Source organism: Aythya fuligula, chromosome 3 (genome assembly GCF_009819795.1).
Source record: "Aythya fuligula isolate bAytFul2 chromosome 3, bAytFul2.pri, whole genome shotgun sequence".
Lineage (NCBI taxonomy): Eukaryota > Metazoa > Chordata > Aves > Anseriformes > Anatidae > Aythya > Aythya fuligula.
In genome coordinates this window covers 92,227,582-92,248,654 of record NC_045561.1, presented here as the reverse complement: position 1 = coordinate 92,248,654, position 21,073 = coordinate 92,227,582, and the positions used below count along the sequence as shown (strand labels likewise).

The window sequence follows — 21,073 nt, the reverse complement described above, 5'->3', positions numbered from 1 at the left end:
AAGATGGAATTATCCTAAAACCAAATACTAGTTGTTTACAAGTGAGCACTTAATGCTAAAATGGAGTATAATATGCACTACAAAATGTTGTAATTGGAGGAAAATGAACACATTTAAAAACAGAAAAAATCCTGAATAACTTACTGTAAATAAAAAATGAGCCAAATATGATTTCTCAAAATCCTGAATAACTTACAGTAAATAAAAAATGAGCCAAATATGCTTTCTCCAAATATTTTTTTTTCTGAATCCAAAATATTTTTGTCATTTATCAATAAATGAATCTGAATGTAAAAGGTTTATTTTTTCTTCTTCCCCTAAGATTGATGAATGGAGCAAGGTATTTATTTAGCTTGAAATTTTATAAGATTGATGAAATAAAGAGTTCCTCAGGTTTCTCAATTAAATGCAAAAACATCTACCACTGTTTCATTTTTGGTCAAAAGAATATTTTTTAAGTTCAAAGCAAAAATGATTGATTAATGGTAATGTTTGACTTATTTTTTTAGAGTACCTCTAATTTGTGTTAAAAAAAACAGTGAAAAGATGAAAAGGTTTGGGGTGTTTCTTCCCCCCTTTTACATGCATCAGAGTGAGCAATGAGAAATGAATTCTGACTGAGGAATGACAAAATATTGTAAATAAATGAGAGACATTATGAATGTGACTAGAGAATAATAATAATTATTATAATTTTTACAATACAGTGAAAAATTAGAAGCATGATCACGAGTTAGTTTTAAAACAACCAAAAGAAAGTAGATTTTAAGGCATGAGTAATTACATTGTAGAACCATGAATTTCTGTGGATGTTATCTGTAGTTTTCACTACAGCAGAGTGAAAAAAACAGTTTAATAAGTAGAAGAAAATGGGGCAGTGACTATAATACACAGTGATGTGGCACATCTTTGGCCTAGGGAGTCCCTCAGTTTGCCAGAAGTGGAAAAGATTGGGATATTGTACAAGCTGAAATACCACTTTGCATTTGTCCCATTCTAGTTTTTCCTGATATTAGCCATTTGTAAGGGGTAGCACTTGGGATTTTTGAGCTTGAATGATTTCATTCTTAGGATTCATACAGTTTTTTAAACCTGAGTATTTTGGCCAAGACAAATTTTCCAGTTTCATAAACATTCCTAAAAATTGCTGGCATCCCTGCACATGGCAGGTAGGTTGGAACTAGATGATTAATGTTCCTTCCAACCCAAGATATTCCTTGATTCTATGATTAATTTTGTTGATGATAGTACACACTGAAATATGATGATAGTACACACTGAGTGGAGTTCACTTTTCTTTCTTTGTACAGGAGACAAGATACAGATTAACCTTCCCAGTTCTTGCCTAACGCCTTTGGCAGATGGTGTTGTTCTAGCATAATTGTGGCAGCTTAGGGTGTTATAGATTTCAACACCTCTTCTTTCACCCTTTTCCTAAGGTTCTTGTTCTTTTAGTAGCAGCAGCAGAAATACATATGTCTCTGAGATACTGTGGTTTGTGACTTGACATAAAAATATAAATCTCTGTTGTCCAGCAAAACCAAAAAGCAGTACCTGCACTGGGTTGTGAACTACAGCATCTGACAGTGGGCACACTCTTACTTTCTTCCATCCTCAATATGGCAGTATTAACCTTTGGGAGCAGAGGCAGGAGCCTCTTCAGCCATCTGCAGGAGGAACTGGCAGAGGTCCTCTACTAGAGCCTCCCTCCTTTGGTAGAAGCAAGGCAGAAACTGTGTCTGGCAAATAATACCTTGAGTACTCTGAGCAGTTCAAGGGAAAAAAAGCATTCAGATGAAACATCTGTGAGGCCAGACAGATATAATTAATATAGCTTTTAAGATATAGGATGTGCTTGCTAGCAAGTCATGCTATATCTGTTATACTTATCTAAAGATAAGTTAGAAGCAAGAGGATGCATGAAAGAAAATAGAGAAATGCCAACCTAGTCTTTTTATTTTATTATTATTATTTTATATATAATACAGATACTAACAGAATAAAGGTAAAAGGGCATGTTATAGGAAATATGTAATAGACATCAACAAGAAAGCGGGTTCAAAGTATTTGTATTATATATGTATATGGTCTTATTCAGAATTTTTGGGAAGCTAATTTTATACAGTATGATTCAGAAATCTCATGATCAATTACAACACATTCTGAAGCAGAATGAAAGAACTGAGACATAATGGAGAGTTAGGGCAAAAGCTATATGAAGATGAGAATGGGAGGCACCAGACTGCTTATTGGTTGGCTGGGAGGCAGTGAAAAAAGAAAAAAAAAAAAAAGATACTGAAAGAAGAATAGTGTGTGTTCAGAGAGAACACACATCTGAAAGAACATTCAGAAAACTATAGCTGTGTATGTTCAGATTACCTCCTCAGAACAACAGTGGTATCTTTGGGATGCAGAAATTTCATGCATGGATTTCCAGAGCACATAAACAGCAATTTTACTAATCTGCTAAAGTAAAGCAATGGGAGCAAAAACTCTCATATACATATCTCTCCCTGATTTCAGAAAGTAGAAAAATTGCAATTTGGAATATTATTCCATTGTCACGTTTGCTCCAGGTTATTGGCAAAACTACTTCAGAATGTTGTATTCAACTGAGAGCTCAGAACATACTTTATGCAAAAATGTAAGTCAACAGTAATCAACCATATATTTTGAGACGTCACAAAACAAACCCAGATATTTTCAGTTTGTTTCAGCTGCTTAATGGAAAAACAATAATAATAAAAAAAAAGTAGCTTCATGCAGAGCATAAATTCAGTCATGATCCAACTCCTTGAACACTTTGTAAGCCTTAGTTAATTAGTCCCTGCAAAACCCCTGCTGGGAAAACAAGTAATATTATTCTAGTTTTACAAATGAGGGATTGGAGGAAGAGTGACATTACTTGGGCTTGCCCAAGCACACGTAGAATTGGTGTGGGGGAGTCTAGTTAAAAGTTTAACAGTGGGTAATTCTTACTGTGCTGAGACTGTGCTTTTCTGCATTGCCCAAAACCTTAGCAATGCATCTGGAAGGAGGGAAGCAGAATCTGTAAAGGGGAGGAAAGGTCTTTCATTGCAGGTATTAAGAAACTACATACAAAGAGGAAAAAAAGCAGAGGGTGACTGAAGCATAAACATAAATATGGATATGTTATTATTATTACTTGTTTAGAACTGGAAATGTGCTTGACTGCACATTATGTTATCCAAATGTATTGTGAATACTGATTATACAAAAAATTAAGTTATTTCTGATTATACAATGCAATCATTTTGACAGTGTCCCAGTAATGTCTTGTGATTGCTGTACAAATACAAAGGAAACTGCAACTTTATATTACAGTGAAATTTGCTTCACAGCTGCATGAATAAAATTATTTTTTCAAGCAACAATCCTTATATAACCCCTTAATGTAACTTCTGCTTGCAGTGTCATTTCCAGCAGCTCTCATTTTCATAATGCTTTGGAAGTCACCATGCAAACTTACAGTAAATCAAGCATGATAGCTGTGTTGAATACATAAGGGTCAGTGTCTAAGCTTACAATAGTCAACACTGCTCTCTTGTTTCAGTGAAATTGTCATCTGATTCAGTGTCACCCACCTGATGGTAAAATGTACTGATAAAAATATGTTTGGAAAAAATGGAACAGATTCTCATTAGTTATTGAAATACATCATTAATACCAAGTAATGGATCTAGAAAATTGGATGGACACGTTGGAGTGATATTGTTTTTTTTGTCTCATGCCTTCTGTTTTTTTTTGAAGAAGAATTATTCTATCTCAGACACAGACTTAGTGGGAAGAGATGCAAAGAACTCAGTGCTCTCTTTATCTTTACTGCCTCACGCAGCCTGAGGATACTCCTATTCTCCTCTGCCACTTGGTGCAGGAGGGGATCACACAGGGGTGCAGCACCCTCTTCTTCCCCTTTGAGCAAGTCTATATTTCAAAATATTGCAAAATTTGCTGGTTGAAAACTATGGCAGTAGTAGATGTAGAGGATTATTGGAACATCAAGCAGACTGAAACAGCACTGTGATTCAGGCACTGAGCAGAAACTTCAATGTTACTGTTAAAGCTGATCTATGACTGATTAATTTGCTTTGTAATTTTAATTAAAATGGATCTGCCCTATTTTCTGATCCTTCATTAGTAAGTCAAACCTCACCCTAAAACCACACAAAATGGACCACACAAATCCATTAAGTTTCACCTTTGTAAAAGCACAGAAAGAAAGAAAAGTACGTGGAAGTAATTTCTGAGTTGTCGATGACAGATTTTTCTTTTGATTTCCTAATTTTGCTAAAGACAGAAGAGACCTTACCGTAGCTGTCATAAGCCTCTTCACTTGTTCCATGGCCGTAATCATAATATTCAGGCACACTGGAAAAGATTTAGATAAGCATGTTATTATTGTCATGGGTAAGCAACTCAAAATAGAGCACAGAAAATGAAATGTGTTTTAATACTTTTACATGATAGCATAGTCCAGTTAGTTTCAGGGATAATGAAAATTATGAAAATGTAAAGAAGAAGGTATTAATGATGATAATAGATATAATAAAGAAAATCACATTCTTTATCTGTTAAGCATAAGGTAAAATTGTCTCTAAATACATAAAGCTAGGAGATGTGACAAACACAGTCAGAAATTCTATTTGCAAAAATAAAGTATGAAAACAGTCTATCCACTTTATTACTCACTTTATTGTTAAGCTGCCAGAAGAGGTGTAAACCCATTTACCTGTAATTCCAAACATTTATGCAGTATCAAACTCAGCATTTTTTTTTTTTTTTTTCCAAAGATGACTTTATTGTACTGTATGGAACCTGTAAACCACTTATTTTTACTGAGAACACTGAAAGTTTTTCAGCTTTTCTCTTGAAGAAGAATGTTTCCACTGCTCTTGCACAGGCCTATTGCTTATGCAGTTATTGACAGTCATGCAAAGTTTTACACAGTACTAATAAAACACATATTTAAAGGTTTAAGGAGGTTTAAAGGTTTAATCAGTTTCAAAAGAATATTTTGATTTTTTTTTTTGGTTAATTAAAAAATATCAAGTATTGTTGTATCAGCATGTTACCAAAGAATTACAGATCATAGTAGCAACTTGATAATCAGCAATCGCCTTGAAGTGGGCACCCAGAAAATTTGACCTCTAATACATGTTGAAACGGGAGTGGAATTAATCACACTGTTCACAGTTTGAATTCTATATTTGGTACCTGGAAACAAATTCATGATCAGACTGCTACTGCTATCAGGTACCAGGCAGACATTAAAAGAAGTCAGTACCTGACCAAAAAACTTGTAATCTCTGTGCATTATATGATATTGTATTTCTTCTATCTGCAGGGAAACAAACAAAAAATACTTCCCTGTTGTTAACTCTTTTGTTTTCACTTTTGTTCCTTTTTCCATGGAGATTGTGTGAGAAGGACTCTTTCAAAAACAAACAAACAAACAAAAAAAACAAACAATAGCATGCAGCCTGCTCAGTATTTCTATATTTATAACATTATTGCTCAGGCAATTTTCCATATTGGATTATTGCTTCAAAAATATTAGTTTACATTGAAAGAGAAGCTTAGTTGACAGTGGAACGTAAGTAAAAATATTTCACAAATGTAATAGACATAAACAAACAATCTGTAACAATTATTTTCTTAAACAAATGTTGACTTCTTTGTTCACCAACTGCTTGTAATCAGATTTTTAATGTCTTGAATTAATAATTATTCATAGCTATTCCTGGAATAATTTCTGAGAATAATTCATGTGCTGTATCTCATTTGAGAGCACTGATTGCATGTGTTTGATAACTGACAGTCAAGTTATTCTGATTTGGGACACAACATTCCCTGACTGGGTTGGTACTACTCTCATAGTCAGTTTTGAGCTACAAATATTGTGTATCGTTTTTTTGTTTGTTTTGATTTTGAACAAAAAATGCAATGATAACTGTTGTGCATTACTAACTTAGCCAGCAGTCATCCATTCATTCATGTGAGCAGATAGTGCATTGATATAAATATCTTAGACATGAAATTCATTTACTAAAACAGAAAGTGGATTTATGAGTGACATGAATGAAAATGAAGTTAATACATTTAAAGATTTTTCCCAATGCCATCTGAGCATAAACGCAGTAGAATCATCCAGTTTGCTTGAAAAGTAATTATCTAAACGTATACACCCTTCTCTTGAAGTTGTGCAAGACATTTTAGAAACAGACAGGAAGAATACATCTTATTTGTTGCACACACTAAATATTCTGTAGCATTTCTGCAATGATTCTAGTAGCCGGTTAATTTACGGGACTACCCAGGGTGAATTGCGTAGTCAAAGTCAGAGATAAATCCAGTCATATCTACAGAGTTCATGGTTCAAACCTAAGAAAATGTTTGAAATGTTCAGAACAGACAGTTGACATACCACCCAGATCTGGCATGAAAAATCTCATGTACTACAATTTAACCAGCATTATTATGGTGTACTGTAGCTTTTTCTTGGTAAAGGAGGGTGTTGGAATAGTGAGGGGGGTTATAGGAAAAGAAATCATAGAACTCTAATCTTCTGTCAGTGGATAAGATCCTAATATTTCTTCCTCATATATTTTACAAACAAAGTGCATCCAAAGGTCAGCTTTCAGTTGAGTGCATTTTGGACCCAGCCCAAAGGTCAGTAAGTTATTAACAGCAGTTCCCCTTTCACTGGTCACTTGAGCGATTGCCATCAGTATTACATCTAGCAAAATGTAACACTTGCAAGAGCAGGTAAAAATTCCTTGCTATGTTATGGTTGTTGTATTTTTTTTTTTTTATTTGAGAAAAAAAAAAACAACACAGTCATACAGACAATAAGAATGAGAGATAAAAATCCTGCACAGAAAACATTTGTAAATTAAATACATTATAAACAGAATTCAAAGTCAATACACAAACATTAAAATAAGAAACAAGCTGTATTGCAACTTTAGAAAGGAAATGATTTGTTGTATACTGCAAATTTGATGTTTGTAAGCACAATCCTTAACCTGTTTCAGAAAACACATAATTCATAGCACAATATCTAAGTTCTCCAACATTTTTTTTTTTTTTTCCCCTGAATAATGCATGTTTTTCACAGATTGGAATGAAAATATTTCAAATTCATTTGTAACTTATATTTAGATAGTGTTTTGAACAATAACTGGGGCCAATTTGTTTCTTAGCATGAAATACCTGATTTAAAGACGTGTCTTGTGAGCCAGACTGCTCATTCATTAGTCTGCTCTATTTTAAACCTTTCTGAATATTCACTGTAATCCGTTATATGAATTTATTCGTAAACATTTTAGTATGTGTTTTATTAAAGTGAACAATGAATGTTTATAAAAATGGGTGATAGAAAATGGTTCTACATACATAAGGTCTTTATTATTAAAATACAGATAAACATAATTCATTTGCATTATGCCCAGCTATGAAAGGAAAAAAAAACACAACATATTTATTCAGCATAAATAAAAACTTGTTTATATAATTTTAACGTTTTCAGACAGTTCCTGAAAACTGCAGTGTTCATGAATTCTAGAAAACTCAGGTACTGTTGGCAGTGCTAATTGGAAACAAGACATCATTATCTATCATTAGCATTTATTACTTTCAAGCAAGATGAAGTATAATTTACTAAAATTCAAGTACCCACCTGAAAGCATGAGGCAATACATTTTATAATGTGGATAAGATTAACTCATTAACAACTTCTTAAATTTTATTCCTAAGTTTTCAAAGTATTGCACTATACTTTAACACCACAACTCTGAAACACAGGGGACAATGTTGCATAACTTAGACTTACCTTCTATATGTACCACTTGTGGAAAAATTTACATATGTGGGACTCTGAGTCTTCCATATAGTTTAATTATTTTTATATCCCAATTGTTTTTCAACATCAGAACCTCTGATAAAATTTTCCTCTACCTAGATTAAATTTTCAGAACTTGGATATATGATTCTGTGCTTATTCCTACCCTGTGGACTAGAATATTTAAAATGTATATACCATTAATCTTCATAATCATCATATATTTATGTTTATTGTTAACTTAACTGTAGCTCTTGCTTAGTGCTTTTGAACCCATTTTAAAGTCTAGGCATCAAACACCCTTTCAGGCAGATAAAGACAGATCTGTTCCAAAGAAAAGAATAAAAATGTTATTTATTTGAGCAATAAGGACCTCCTAAATTTCTTCCAACCAGAATTATCTGGTGCTCCCATAATATGAGAATACCTTAAGTGCAGAGACTGTATACTTAAACAGCAACTGGCTTTTAATCTCTCATTAGGTGGGACATTTTCAAATTGACAGAAACTAAGCAAAATTAAATTGCAGCTTGTGTCAATACTCGTGGGAAACCACACAGCTCAAAAGGCTTTGAAGAATAGTGCTTTAAGATGGTATAAGCAGAGAAATGTAAACAAAGGAGTTAAGATTGAAGTCACAAAACCCTAACTCTTGGGGTCAACAAACTACCTGAGGGAGGATTGATGTTCATCACTCAGCGATCAATGGTTTTAGATATAGAAAATCACAACATTAATGAATAAACTGCACTAGACTTTGACTGATCTCTTCCTGTACCTGAAGGAAGCTGCTGGCAAAAGACACAGGGTCAGCAGCATTACCATTTGGCTCCCTGGCTGCTCTTGCAGCTTCTCTAATGTAAGGCAGCAGAACATTGCAAGAATTGAAGAACTTGAGTTCTTTGTGTTCTCTCATATGTTCTCTCATATTTCTTCTCTTTTTGTTCTTTGCTTTCACTCACTCATAACTACCTGAATTCTCTAACTTGTTCTCTAACTGTGGGAGCAAAAAATGTGGTTGTGGACATGCAGTGGTTGCACTGACAGCCAGAGCTGTTAGGTACAAGAAAGGGTTGTATCTTTTAAATGCAGCAAATGCATAGTTCCATATAGATACTTGGTGAAGTGTGTTCTGTAATCCATCCTGAAAGATCTTAAGAATCTAACAGATTTTGATTAAAACCTGTTGAGCTAGATCTTTAGCAGATGATTATTTATTTATCTATTTTTGATGTAAAGGCATATTATTATATCCTTCTTCTCTTTCATAATGGTTGCACTCTTTAGCTGGGAGATTATACAATAGAATCTCGTGTGAACATTTTATTAGGAAATGCTTAGGAAAGAGTTAGTCAATTTAGGAAATTTTGATCAGCCTTGGAGTTATAACTCACACATTAGATAATAATCAGCATTCTTTTGTGAAGTACTTGAATTGGTCCAAACTAGAGATTCAGCTCATGCCTGTGAAGTTCCATAGTTAGACTCATAAGCAAACAGATGAAAAGCTTCCATGCTATACTTTGAATAACTCTTGAGAGACTTCCCTCTTTGTGTTGTCACTTGACAATGTGAGAATGAACCAATGTGTTTTAGGATTGGCAGTCTTTGAAGAGAGGTTCCTGGCCTTTGTCATTGTGCAGTTAGCATTGATATTTTAGACAAATACAGGGAAAAAAATTATAGCTCTCTTTTATATATATATATCCCAATCTGTATTAGCTTCACATAACAAATTCTCAAGGCAAGATAACATACTAGATTATTTATAAGAACCCCTAAAGGTGGGATTCCACCTTTTAGACAACTTTTATTCCTTCTTTTTTCACTTCCTCAGGTGGTCTTTGTATACTATCTCCCATTACCTCCCTCTTTTCCAATATCATTTCTGTTGAGCATCTTGCAGAATATTCAGTTTTAAACACTGATAAATGATACAATCAAATACTTATGTCCTATGTTAACAGGATCCTGTCTTATACTATTCTAGTTGTTTCATGTATGACTGCATTTTTAATCATTCTCCTTTTTATGTAACAGAAGCAGTCAAGTCAGCAGGATTTAACTTATAGCTAACAATGAAAGAATAGTTGTTTACACAAGGCAGCACCCTTCTTGGAAGAGAAGTGAGAGAAAGTTGCATTTACATGAACTGCAATATATGCATCTTTCATAAAATAATATTTTATAATATTTCATATTGGAAATGTGTGAATAAAGAAATAATCTTCATAGGAATCTAAGACTTACTGGATCATCTCTGTTTAATTAAGCATTACATCTATAGGAAAGATGAGGAGTCCTTTGATTCATCCTTAAATCATAAATATGGACCTTTACTAAATAGTTCTTTAGGAGTAATGGAATAATATGGTGAACAATTTAGTGGATAAAGTCTCTCTCTCTCTCTCTCTTTTTTTTTTTTTTTTTTTTTCTTTTCTGAAAGCCCAATTTTGATAGCATTCATATTTTTACCTAAGAAGAATGTCTCCTTTACAATACTCTCTGGACTTATTCTATAGCTTACAATATTCCTGAAGTTGAACTAGATCTCATCTGTCTCTGGTGTTTTCTTGTTTGAGTTCAAGTTACTGCAACTCTGATTAAAAAAAAATAAAGAAAGAATTAAGCCAGTAGAGTTATAAAGGATATATGCAGAGAGCCTTCTAAAATGCAAGATGATTTTGGATTCTGAAGTTTTTGCAAAGTTTAAAATAGAAACAAAAATTCCATTTATGGGCTACAAGTACAGATACATGGGGATTTCTATTCAAATATTCTCCATCCCTTTGTATTTTTCTCATACACACAAAATTATTACTATTTCAGAATAGAATATAAAATATCTGCAGACACAGTATTTGCAAAGGGAGTGATACAGAATTTTAGGAATCCCACCTAGTTTTAGAGAAAAAAACTTTACTTCAGAGTAGCTAAATTTTCATTTTGCTCATAGAATCAAGTAAATGAGAAGTAGCATTTGAAAACAGTTTCTGATGATGAATGTCGTAAGTGGATTGCTGTAAAGATACATAAAGTGTCATATTCTAGGCTTCCTGGCTTGATTGATTTTAATGGGTTGGAAATAAAATACAGAGAAATCTTTATTTATGAACAGGTGGATAAAAGCGCAAAGCTAAAATGAAATATGACAAAGTATAAATACATTGCATTCTGGTTAAAAAGTGAGAGAATGCATAATAGTGAAAAATAATAAAGGATATTGCATTTTAAAAAGAACCAATGTACCTATACCAGCTTGGATTATATTTGTGTCTATATATTTAGCTATACAGGAATATTTTGATTATGAAGGAAAAATGATAAAACCTCCAATCATATTGCCAAAAGATTTACTCATCTGAGAATCTGCTAAATAAGTTAATGATTATTCACAGTCCTGTCTAACTATCATTTCTAAACTAGGGACAAAAATGTTTCACTTAACTATGAACATTTCACTCCAACACTGTAAAAAGCAGGAGCTTTTTACAAAGCTAGACTAAAACAAAAAAAAAAAAAACAGTGCTAAAAAAAACAAACAGTGGGACTGGTTGATCGAATAAATGTATCTGTTCATTGCTTTAAGCATTTATTTGAACTCATTCTATCCTCAAGGAAGATCATTGACCTCTCTCTGTATTTTCCTTCTGAATACAATCACAACATATAAATCTGACAAATGCTGTTTACTAAAGCTCCTCAGAAAGACATTAGGAAAGGACATATGTAAATATCATTGTGATTTTCTCTGTCTTAAGACTGTTCAGAAATATTTGTTCCATATTCAATTGCTTTGGTATTCAGCATAGATATCTTCCACCTTTTGCTTGAAAATCCCTCCCCAGCATTATTGCTGGGGATTCAATTGGAGAGAGGGTAGGTATTTGGAAACCACAGACAGAGAATGTTGAACTACACTGCACCTATAAGGGGTAGGTACAGACGCACTAGAGACACTGAAAAGAGATAGGAAGTTACTACAATCCCCCGGCCTTCTCCCTACAAAATGTCCATCAGTAGGTAAGGAAACTGATGTCATTTGAATATGTTGTGGGAAACATGTAGGTTTCCCTATTATCTAAGCATGAAAACTTTACAGTGCTGAAGACTAAACCTGTAAATAGGAATCAGAATGTACCTGCTATACAACTGCTATTTGCTATTGGCAATGTTTTTTTTTTTTTTTTTTCAAGTAACTTCTGATTAGTTTTTCAAAAGTTTCCAGATGAAGTTTTCCTTCAAAAGATGTATCAGAAAAGGTTCTACTTTTAGTAAGGTTTTAATATCTGTTTAGCCAAAGCCTGAAACAGAATAAAAGAAACATTTCCACCATGTAGGTAAGAAGCTTTTGAAGATTTTTGACTCAAAGGTAGTTGAAAAAAGCATAAGATTTTCAGTACCACTGTGCTGATCCCCTGCTTGGACTGATACACTTTAAAACGATGCTAATGAATTAACACTTTAAACGTTACTTACAGGGACAAACGTGGCCTGTAAACTACTCCAATACAGCAGTTACATCAGTAAAAGCTGTGAAAAATCTAAATGTTGCTGCTATCTGTCCCTCACAACTGAAGCAGAAGGTTTTTAGCAGTTCACTCTTGCAGAATCTTGGCAGAATTATTTATTCTTCTTGTGACTACAGATGACAGTGAGAAGGCTGACAAAACAGGTTCTGCATTGCAATTTGTATTAACCACTGTTTCATGTACTCTGGTACTGTGGTAAGAAGTCCACTTCAATACTTGGAAGTAAAAGTAGCACCTTAGATAGTTTATACTTCACATGAATAGGCCATGATTCATTTCCTTTGTAGCATCAAATAAAATTAATAACTGTTCATTTTCTTGATAGTTTTGTATTTAGGATTTCTTCCCCTAATGAATTTGGCACCTTCTCAACATAACTAAGGAAACAGTCTAAAACAGAAAGTTCATCCAGTACTGCATTGTACCATATTATAGATTTCAGTTTGTGTACATTTATATATCTAGATGAAAATGTAATCTGCAAAAATTTAAGATCTGATATCATTATTATGAGGTCATCCTGAAGGAACACACTTATTGCAATTTAACACGATATGCAAAATATGTGAAAGTCAGTGTCCTATTCTATTATGAATGAATTCATTATGTATTTAGAGCTTGAAATATCTCACTTTAGTTGTTCATAAAAGGATTTCTATCAATCATACAAACCACTCAAAGCAAGCTGGAGTTTCAAAATTGGGTTACTTTCTTTATACTCACAACAGAACAGCTTCCTGAATCTAATTGGATTATCCTGTGTTGTTATCTTGAAATAAACCTAGTTATGCGTGAGCAAAAAGGGGAAAAGGTAACAGAAGATAGATGTAAAAGAGACCTCAGGATGTCACCTAGATCATTTCATCTGCCTCTAGGAAGACACAAATTTATTTACATAATTATTTACTGCAATTTGTCAAATGTGGTTTTAAATCTGCGCTGGGGGACATTCCTGAGCACTGTAGCTCTGTTTTACTATTATTTTCTTTTCCCTAAAGTAAATTTCTGTTACTGAAACATAGAACCAACATTTTTTCCTGAGTCCAAAAGGAGCTAGAGTAGAGGAAGAGTCCCTTGATAGGATACATAAAATAACTTGTATCCCCAGCATAATTATGTACTGGTGGTTTTAGAACTGTACTAGTCTGAAAGTGCTATTTCACCTGTAGCACTGTGCTTGTGAAGAAGACGTCTCTGGAATTAGATGTACATATGAAGTCTTGATACCTGGCAGTCAAAGAAAGGTAAACAGGATGATTTGGAGCTCAGGCAAATACACTCTGTTGATGTAAATAATTCCTGGAGATTTAGCTTGATAAAATGTTCTTTGCTTTTCTTCCTAAATCATTTTGCAGTATGTCTCAGCACTGAAGCGATTGTACCTTAAATCACATAACTGACATGGGATGAACTGTGGTTCATGCTATATTCCTGCATATCAGATCAACGAATAAGTGATCCCTAAATCTCCTGTACTAGAATTCCACACTGCAGAAAAGGGAGCTATAAATATAAGCTGTACAGTAGATCACATTAATTTAATAATAGAAGCAAGAATAAATGAGAAAATAAAGTTTCTTTTCAAAGTCATTAACTTCTGGTATATTCAACCTCAGTGGCTGAATGTGCTCTTGATATTTTCAATAAGTCTATATTATTATAAGAAAGAGAATCAGAATTGCAGAGACTAGAATCATGGAACCTTAGAGTCATAGAACCATAGAATGACTTGAGTTGGAAGAGACCTTAAGGATGAGACCTTAGTTCTAACCATAGGCAGGGATGCCACCTACTAGATCAGGGCCTCATCTAACCTGGTCTTGAACACCTCCAGAGACGGGGCATCCACAACCTCTCTGGGCAACCTGTTACAGTTCCTCACCACTGTCTGAGTAAAGAATTTCCTCACAACATCTAAACTAAATCTCCCCTCTTTTAGTTTAAAGCCATTCGCCCTTGTCCTGTCATTAACTGGTTGAGCAAAGATTTGCAAACTCGATGAGGGTGCACTTGATTCCACTGTCTATGTCACTGATAAAGATATGAAACTGTACTGGTCCCAGGACAGACGCCTGAGGGTCATTCAGGTTGGAAAAGACCTTGAAGATTGACTTACTAATATCAGAATACTACTGGTTGAATTGATAGGTATTGCTATGAATATATTGTTATTGAGCTATTATATTGGTATGGTCATAGCAACTATCTACCATAGCAGGAAAAGGGACTTGGCAGTATATATGTCCTGAAATATTTTTTTCTTGTTATATTTTTGTTATTAAAACTAAGAAACAGAAACCCAATGGGACTTTGCATACAGCACAGTTATAGGGATCAACCACAGATAACTATATTTTTTTGAATTAGATATTATTCAGCTAGATGACACTATGCCTGTCAACTTGAAATTCTCTGAAACTTAGAATGTATTTCAGACACATTAATGACATTTTATGTTAAGATTAGATTCTGTATTACCATTTAGATCTTAAACAGCATCAGAAACAGATGTTTGGTTATTGGCTTAGCGTTTTGGTTTTAGATTGTCAAATGCACATTGCAAACCCAATCAATGTCCCAAAATGATCTGTATGCCAGCATGGAACACCTGTCTAGAGGACCATTGCCCATTTGTTATGTATTACATAACAAATTTGCAAGGTTAACAGTAAATATTTTGCCAAAAACTGCTAGGTTCAAGGTACTAAAACTGGGATGTTACCAGTGGGTCTAGGTCCAGGCAGGCAAGAGGAGTGATCTTCATCTATGTAATGGTGAAGCATACAACATAGATAAGGTATGTCATGAGGTGGCCTGTGCAACTATGGGGTGGGATCTGTAACTCAGCAATGGTTTGCACTGTTTTCCTCCATCTTTCATCACTGAATTATTTATTCCTGTTAGTACATTACAGGTTTTGTGATTTCTTTGCAGGCCTATTTAGAGATTAGGATGGGAGTCGCAGACTTCTTTCTTTAATAAGTACCTGCTCAGACTGACAGCAAAAAAAAAAAAAGAGGAAAGCAGCCCAGGAAGCCTTTGCCAATGTACCAGCTACCTGGTCACAAAAAAAAAAAAAAAAAAAAAAAAAAAAAAAAAAAAAAAAGACTCAATGTTTGAATGTTCATGCCAGATGTTGTGGAACAGGGAAATTATATCAAACCCAAATTTTAAGCTTGACAGGACAATCTTTGACTTCTTTTTTGTTTCCCTTACAGGCACCGTTGTTTACACTGCATGTGGTTGGTTAGGTTATGCACAAGTGTTTTAAATAGAATATACCCTTTCTGTTATGTCTCCTGATTGGTCAGTCAGTCATAGAATTCCTTAATATCTCTTTTTTGCTGTGAGATATGGTACCTTTGAAATTAAACTGATGGTGCTAGTAGAGACACAAAGGTCAGTGGAGATGACTACAGATGTGGTAACAGCTGAACATGGCTCTGCTTTCTGCATCAGGGTTCTCAGCTGATTCACCAGCAACTGATCTACTTCTGCAAAATTATTTTCTTGGTCTTGGCTGAGGAGTTTGGCCATGCTTTGCATGCAGTACAGTCTGATCCTCTATCAGACTGTAATGAAACAGGCAGTTCTTTTATATCCTCTCACAAAAGATTTCATCCTCTTCGCCTGGTGATCTAGTGTTCTCAGCCCATGAATCCTGGACAATGGTGGTGCCTCAACAGACTTAGTACCTGATAAGAAAATCAAAAGTGTGTTATATTTTGAAAACTGACAGGGTTCTCTCACATCATGTGTGTTACAGCTGAGATGGAAATTGATACTTCTATCATTTTGGAGTTTTGTTATATGAGCTTGCTTGTTGGCTTGTAAAAATCATATTTATGTCTTTAAATAAACTTTTCAGTAAGAATGGAAAGGAAGGACTACTGCCACGTTATGTTCCAACACAATTTGAAGGAAGAACACATTGAGGATATCAGTGTGGTTGAACTGCTAAAAAGCATCAATAAGTGGGCAAGCAGCACAACTTTACAGGCCTGCAGAGGAATGTCTTTTAACTTAGCAGAGAAATTTGGGCAGCATCTGGTATAACAACTGATAAGCATCAAAATCTAGCCATCTTACTGGTAAGGTCCAGTCTAGACAAAAATCTGTGCAGTAATTTTGTTTCATACCTAAATACTGTTGGACAATGAGAATATACATCAAGATTTTAACTATCAAGTACAATGGAAGGGGCAAACTTATATGGATATTAACTATTTGCTGAAACGAAATGCAACTGTTTGAGAACATCAGCTTGATTATTACCCTCACCTGCCATCTGTTCCTCACCATTGAGGCACGTGAATTTGCAAAACAAGGATGGTCATCATATATATCCCAGAAGGGATTTCACTTCTGATTACAGAAGTAGTCAGACTAAAAGTTCAGGAACCAAACATAGCTGGCAGAAAAGGGTTTGAACATTCTCTGCCTGATTTCCAAATGTCTAGGGAGTAGCATATGAACTTAACAGGTTGAACATCCCTTGGTATGTCTGGGCAGGTGGAGGTCCATTTTCACACTGAATGGAAGGGAAAGGAAAATGATGTTCCATCAAGAAACTCAAAGTGTAGTACAGAATTGCCTGTCGGAAGTGTCAAATCTGATGTCTTCCTCTGCCCACTGGAATCATCTTTTCCTTGTTCTCTTTGGTCTCAGACAATACTTTCATTCCATTTACCTTAAAATCTCTATTTTCACATCAATGAAAACACATTCCTAAAACCAGCAAGGTTTCTAAATATCCTTGCTAAACCTGTAATCTTTTATGGAATCCTGTAAATAATGATTATAAACACTTTTGGGAAAGATAGCCAGTTGTTCATTTAAATCTTTGTCCTGAGGGTCCATCCTGTTTGCTGAGTAGCCATTATGAGATAGGAAGATGAGGAAGAAAAAAGATGGCTTTAAAAATACAGCTTCTGCTAGTTAAAGCAAGACATTCCTCATGCAGTATGGACTACGGCAATAATTTTATTCCTCAAAACCCATAATTCTCTTCTCCCCAGACATAATAAGATACAAATGGCACTTACCATAGTGATGATCAGACTGTCCTTCTTCAAGTTGCTTTTGTATCCATTTCAGTGAGATGTCTCTTAGCTCATTCAGCCTTGAAGATTGTAGGGTTCATTCTAGTCTGATCCCAATGTTCTGTCATGGTTTCTTCTACAAGTGACCCTATCCCCCTGTTATTAGTCTAAAATCAGACTGCTGTCATGGAGGACAGAACTCTGTCTGGAAGGGTGGCAGTGGTAGAGGTCATTAGAGAAGGACCTATACAAAATGTATTGCTGGGCCTGAAACTCTGTCCTTGACCTTCAGCACAAGTCTTCAGATAACTGCACAGAGAAAAACAGTGTTTCTCTCCACTTATTATCTGGGTGATCTAGGTGCTGGTCATTTTTTCTGCTCCTTCTAAGTCATAATCCTGTGTAATAGCACAGTGGTGTATGCTAACAGCGTGCTCATTTACTCTGCTATTGGCAGTGACTAATTTATAAAATATCTAAATCATACCTCTTGGGCAATGAAGGACTAAGGGCCTTCAGAAAAAAATATATATATGGGCAGGAAGCCTCTGGTGAGGAAGTGGGAAATAGATATAAGGTCTGGAAGTCAAATGTATTGTTAACAGAGGTAGTGGTGGCAGGCTACCTAAATGGTATTTTCACTCTGTGCATTGGGTGCATAGGGGAACAAGGCACAACTTACCACATGCTCTGCTCTAAAGCACACCGAATTCAGCTTCTGTTTAGTTTTCCCCCTCTCCTCCCAAGACATTCTACAGTTTGAAGTGACAATGAGAGTAAGGTTTTGTCAATAAGCATGGTGAGACAGATAGTAAGACCAGAGATTGGACCTACTCTAAGAATTTCCATATTGATTCTTTAATGAGCTGTAAAAAGCAAGTGGAAACTCTGCCCTTAACATGAGAAGAAAGCTTGGAGCTCTGCATTAAGCCACAGACTTCAATTATCTCTTGTCTCATGCTTCAGAATTTCACTCAATCCCTGCAGAGGGCAGTGATGATTTTTTTTTCCTCTCTGAGCACAGATTGTTTACAATATTTTTCCCCCCTTTCAATCACACAGTGGATGAGATGAATAAGTACTCTGAAGTGTTACAAATTATCTTCTTTATTAGTTGTGTGCTTGATTGGTTACAGGAGCAATACCTGAGTTATACTAAAAACAAGATCTTGATTATGAGAAAACTTTTTGGTATATACACCTAACGAAATAATGTGGTCAAACTATTCTGTTCTGTTGTGCTATTTCAGCTCAGTAAGGAGGTATTTCCATGAAGATAAATAGCCAATAAGGTACAGAGACCCAAACTGCATCTGTAATGGTCCATTTGTTCTTTACATCTTTGAAATCTGAGTAGCATGTTATTCCGCAAGTGCTCTCACTGAAGTCAAAAGATTACTTGTGGCATTCAGTACCACTCAACACAGATGAGTACGACTGTGTATCCTGATATCTATTACAAAAGGAAATGTTTTAGTTACAGATTGAAAATAGAATAGGTATCTAGGAGGTACCACACATTGTAGAGAACTTATCTCACTGCTTAATAGCTGTTTAATTTACAAAAATATTTGACTCTATAAGTTTTCTGTCTTGAGTAAGATTATCACTATATGTTCTAGCTTTATCATAAACTAATAAACTTGATATATTAGTCATTTATTTGCTTGAGACATCAACTTGCAAAAAAAAAAAAAAAAGCAGGTTGATTCAGTTGATAAAAAAAAAAAAGCAACGTCATTGCAGAGACACTTCTAACTAACATTTTTTGAACTAGAGACAATGTTACCTGTGGTAGTTCACTATTGTATCAAAAGATGGGCTGAATTCTTCTGAAAAAATTGGAAAATCTCTGGCAACAAAAATATCTACCTACACAATAACATGATGGATGAAGCAAGTAATGTATAATTACTTGAAAGTGTGTTGTTAAGGTATATTTGAAGGGGTTCACATTTATGTGTGACAAATCCTTTAAAATATTTGTCACTGGTTATAAAATTACTTAAATTATTCTTCTATAGACTCAAATGCCACTCACTACAGCAGTTTTATGGCTCAACATTATTCTAACAGGCATTGCCATCAGCAAAGCATTCAACAAAAAACATGGTTAAACAAAAAACAAGTTTAATGTCCCCTGGTTTTTAGAGCACAGAACTCTGTACATAACCATCATTTTCTCATCCAGTGAGAAGCACTCTAACTCAATTAAAATCTGTCTCTTTTCTTGTTAGAGCTTCGTTTGTCTTTCCACAATTTGACAAACACTCTTAGGAACCAATCAGCACATTTTCTAAGTAATTGGTTGAAGCACTCTTTTGTCCTTCAGCTTAACTGTGGAAAAGATATCATTCCATATTTAATAAACATGGACCAACTGTTGAGGTAATATATGAGTGCATGTGGTGTGTGTGTACATCAAAAGGGATCATTTTTGTTGTCTGTTTTTAGTGACAGAAATTATAGGAGTAGCTGTGAATATAATCCTCCCATTACACAGTAAGGACATGAAATAAGATTTCCAAACCTGGTTACCTATACCAATTCTGAGAGTTGCTCAGAAAGCAACTGACTGAAGCTAATAGTTTCAGCCTTATTTCAAGCACACCATTCCATTACATAATTTACCTTGATACCCACCAGTGACAGTTATTTACCATCATTTTTTTTTTTGTTAATTTATCATTTTGCCCAAAACATTGTAAAAGCCTTAAATATAATATAGCCTTGATTACTTTATGTTATTAAAGCAAAAAAATAAATAAATAAACTGCACCAAGAAGTTCAGAATTACACTGGATAGGAAATGGTATAATCTCTTTTTTTTAAACAATGACAACAATAAGAACAAAGACCAACAACTACACTTTAGCTGCAGCATTTTTAAAAGTCTAGTTGTCTGCATTTTTACTTCATCTGAATAATTCTGTATATTAACTCTAACCACCATTATTTCTTTTTAATGGCTATTTAAAGTACTGTGAGATTTTGTAGAATTTAATGTAGAAAACCAAAACAGCATATTTACATAAAAATTCAAGAGAAAAGGAATGTTTTTCTTGGAAAATTTAATGAAAAAGTACAAATGCTTACCTTTGTGTTTGGGTGGCATAACTGTTATCATATGCCTCATAGCTTGGATCATCATATTCACCCCCATATCCATCATCATATCCCTAAGAGAAAAATAAAACACCAAAGCTTAAAAGAGTGATAAATCAAAGAATATTATCAAGCCATAAAAGTAATCTGCATCAGCATATACATGCTGTGTTTGCCCAATATTGTAGGCAACTTGCAGCCTCCTAACAAAAATGGGGAATTGTGAAGAAAAACCTGTATGTTGCAAGTGCAAATAAATCAGTTACTCATTTAAGAATGGAATTTATTCTCTGATAAACTGTAGTGCATTGTACAGGCCACAGTGCTTCAGCACGATCTATTTAGCCTACTGATAAATGATAATGAAAGCAATCTTTTTGCAGCAATTTGTTATATAAATGGTTCCATAAATACCTATAGGCAAAATAAACAAATGGCAGGAAAAAAATAATATACTGACTGTACAGCATTATAACAAAAAGAAAAATAGAGATAATATTGGCAATGATTTCTGATATGCTGGAGTCTTCTAT

The 21,073-nt window shown here is 34.5% G+C and overlaps 1 protein-coding gene across 1 annotated transcript in view; it reads right to left on the bottom strand.

Moving 5' to 3' along the window:
• Positions 1–21,073, bottom strand: part of KHDRBS2 (KH RNA binding domain containing, signal transduction associated 2) — a 346,168-nt gene that overhangs the window by 14,912 nt on the left and 310,183 nt on the right. Inside the window, exons 7-8 of the mRNA XM_032184045.1 lie at positions 20,532–20,614; positions 4,331–4,389 (exon numbers count right to left, since the gene is read on the bottom strand). Of these exons, the coding sequence (XP_032039936.1) occupies positions 4,331–4,389; positions 20,532–20,614 (142 nt within the window). The remainder of the gene's footprint in view (positions 1–4,330; positions 4,390–20,531; positions 20,615–21,073) is intronic.